The sequence below is a fragment of the Rhagoletis pomonella genome, unplaced genomic scaffold (genome assembly GCF_013731165.1).
Source record: "Rhagoletis pomonella isolate Grant_MI unplaced genomic scaffold, Rhpom_1.0 Rhpom_scaffold_00012, whole genome shotgun sequence".
NCBI classification, from domain to species: domain Eukaryota; kingdom Metazoa; phylum Arthropoda; class Insecta; order Diptera; family Tephritidae; genus Rhagoletis; species Rhagoletis pomonella.
Window position 1 is genome coordinate 6,971,636 of NW_023458566.1, and position 3,493 is coordinate 6,975,128.

Here is a 3,493-nt window from a genome sequence, read left to right on the forward strand (position 1 = left end):
TCCATTCATTGGTGTAACTAAATCAAAGTAACACGGATTTTAACACCATACTGGACGTGAACGAGAAGAGTGAATGAAGTGAAAAGTTCCTTATTAGGGGTTGACATTTTTATTTTTTACACAGCCAAAATAAAGGACCGAAAATGTGTTGAATTTTCTGATAGAACAAACGGCATACAAATATGTCAAAACTTAAAACAGCCGAATAGAACACGAGCTACTTTTATTGGACTATAGAAATACTTTGCCTGAAATGAGGTTAATTTGTGGCAAGCAAATGCTGTGCATTTATCCAATGAAATGCTAAAAATTTACTTCGAAAAAAGAATGAACTGCTTTCCGTGTTACTGAAATACGTGGATTTTGCTGCGCAACATGCTGACGACAGACAGATACATATCGCAAATTATTCATTAATTTTGGGCAGCCAGAAATCATGACGTATAATAAGGTATTTAATTACATTTACATTTAACTTACACTAGCATTTCTTCTAATGCAAAAGTACCCAGTCGGAAAAGTAGTAATGCATTACATGCGTGATAAATAATACAATGTATTTCTTCTGAGTACTCGATTATATTACTGCTAACTATGTAATTAGCATTCTAATATATTCAAAAAGTTACAAAAATTTCATATTAAAACACATTCATTTCTCGATACTAGGTAATGAAAAATTGAATGCGTCAATTTTCTTAGGACATCGCCCTGGGGAAAAAAAGCATTTTCGAATTGTGGAAAGGGTTGTTTTACTGATTATTTTTTCGATTACTATACATCAAATTTTCCCACTGGGTATGTATGCCTGTGTGTATATGTACTTCTGTAACGTTAACCCGCGAGTTAATTGAATACCGTAAATTTGTATAAAAGATTTCTGAATGGAGGTGGCAGCAGGTGAAGTGCGAATCTTGTTTCGTTAATTGTTTGTATCAACATCCCGCTAAATCAATTAAAGAGGGTATACTATATACATACATATATGTATGTGCTTATATCTGTTTGTTTTAATGGTTACTTATACAACTTTGTAATGCGGCTTTGCGTGACTGGAGCATTTAAATATGGGTGAGATATGTATATATAAGTAAACGTTTGTTTGTACCCCCCGAAATAAAATAGCGATGGTGCGCATGCCCGAAGCTATATTTAATTGTTGCTCTTATCAGGCAATCAGTTGTTGGAAAAAGGTGATTACGTATAATTAAGTCTGTGTAAATGAAAATTTCATTGAAGAGGTAATTATGTAAAGATATACTAGGTTGTTGCTTTATTTACTTGTATATTTGAATTTATTTGGCAACAAAACAAGTGCGAAAGTAGACGTTCTTCATAATTGCATTAACTCGAAATTTATTATTTGTCTGAAAACACACATAAAAGTTTGTTAGCACGTGACAAGCGAAAAACTTATAGATTGTAAACTAATGTTATTTTTTTATAAAGGACTATTTTCGGAAATAGAATGTACACATTTTTGAGCAGTGCCGGAAATTATTCTCAATAAGATTTCTGTAGCATGCGATTTCTTTAAACTCACTCCGTAACTAATTTGATGTATAATTTTACAATAAAACAATTTTCAAGGATCGGCAAGGAGTTCCAAAAGTTCCCTAAAATCGATATTTTTTTGTATGCACTTATTTTAATTTGCTTTACCTTTCCCACAGTGTGTTTGTTGCCCCTATTTGGACCATGCGGCTTTTTAAACCTGGTTTTAACTTGTTTACAAAAGGAACCACTAATCCGAAATCGACTGCGTTTTAGAGGTCGGCAAACGGTTTGGATAATCGCGATTTTTCATTTTTCTCAGTGTTTGACCTGCACATCCCCTAAGTCATTAAAAAAGTTTCTAAAAACTTGATTCTTTATTGGAAAAAGATATCTGGATTTGGGAAATTTTCTCGAAGTCCCTCCATATAAATCATTATATCTCGTAACAGAAGAATCACCCTCTCAAATGAGCCTGCTTTCAAATATGTACGAAAGTCGAAAAAAAATTATACCTTGCTATTTATATATGTATTGTTATATTTTGTTTAGCTTAAGCAATTATAAGTATTATTTAAAAAATAAAAGCCAGTGACTAATTTATATTGATGATTTTTAAAGTAAAAGTCACCGACTAATTTTTATTTATGGCTTTTATAAATAAAGGTCTTCAATAACTGTTATCTGAGACATTTAGTTTAAAAATCAAAACTAACTGTTATTTCCTGATTATTTGGACAAAAATAAAAAATAATTGTTATTTTGGATTTATAAAATAAAAATCATACATAACCGTTATTTAAGGAGGAATTAAATAAAAGTCAAAAACTAACTGTTAAATAGCGAGAATAAAAGTTGTAACCGTTACGGTCCCTGATTTGTGTATAAAATTTTATCTAAATCCGTTCTAGCGTGAAAGAGTAAGGAACCTACTGAGCTACTCACAAACTTTCACGTTTATACATAAGTAATATGTATATATTATAAAGATTGATTTATTATGTTTTTTTTTTTGTTTTTCGAAAACTAAGACGTACAGAAAATTTTGATAATCAGACCGTGTGAACAAAATTCGCCGCAGATTGATATCGCCGTATTATTATTACTCATACGCCATGTACAACATACACACAGTCGGACTCACTAAATAAAGCATTTAGCCGAATAGGTAGTCAAATATGATTTCCTGACGGTTAAAATACCTGGAATCCAAATTTGCGTACTTAATAAAGCAATATAAATTTTGAAGCATACATACATATATACATATAATGCATGTGTGTTTGCACTATTTTCGTATTTAAATTGGCCCTTCACTTAGCTGCTGCTTACACCAGATTCATTATTACATTTATAAATACTACTTCAGGTGTATAACTTCACTTACCCCAACATAATGAGACGATAGCAATTCTTCGATGACGGTACACTATCATCGCATAGCGACAAACCGATGCCCGTGCCATTGGCGAAATCCTCCACCGCTTCGATAACATCTAAATTACCATCGGCCAGCGGTGTATGCAACTCTGTGTGACTCACAACACGACTACTCGTCGTAACCGCACCATTACTGCCGCTCGCACCAATATCATCCAAAAAGGTTACCACATGCGAGGCCGTTGTTGATGATGACATTGTCGTTCCCGCCGTTGCGGCGGTGGCGCTGACTGTGCTTGTGGCTGTGGCTGTGGCAGCTGATTGTGCGGTTATGGCGGTACCACCATTACTACTACTCATGTCGCGTACATGGTCACGTATTGTATCCGAAATGGAATTGGTTAGATTTTTTAGCGGATCATTTACAGCTACCTCGGCATAGTCATTATTATTACTACGCGCACAAAACCAATTTCGACAACGCTCCATTTTGCCAACATCCGCCAAAGTAAAAGCGCCCATCAACCGGCGAATACGCAGAAATGCGCACAAAGTTGTTAACTAGTAGCAGAGTAATCGATATGGCGAATTCAAATTCGCGTGCTATTCTAAATAGAAC

General features: G+C 34.2%; 1 protein-coding gene across 1 annotated transcript in view; it reads right to left on the minus strand.

Annotated features, from left to right (window-relative positions):
- LOC118747743 (GTP-binding protein Rhes) overlaps positions 1-3,493 on the minus strand; it is a 100,314-nt gene extending 96,821 nt beyond the window's left edge. Inside the window, exon 1 of the mRNA XM_036481868.1 lies at positions 2,882-3,493. Within this exon, the coding sequence (XP_036337761.1) occupies positions 2,882-3,396 (515 nt within the window). The 5' untranslated portion in view covers positions 3,397-3,493. The remainder of the gene's footprint in view (positions 1-2,881) is intronic.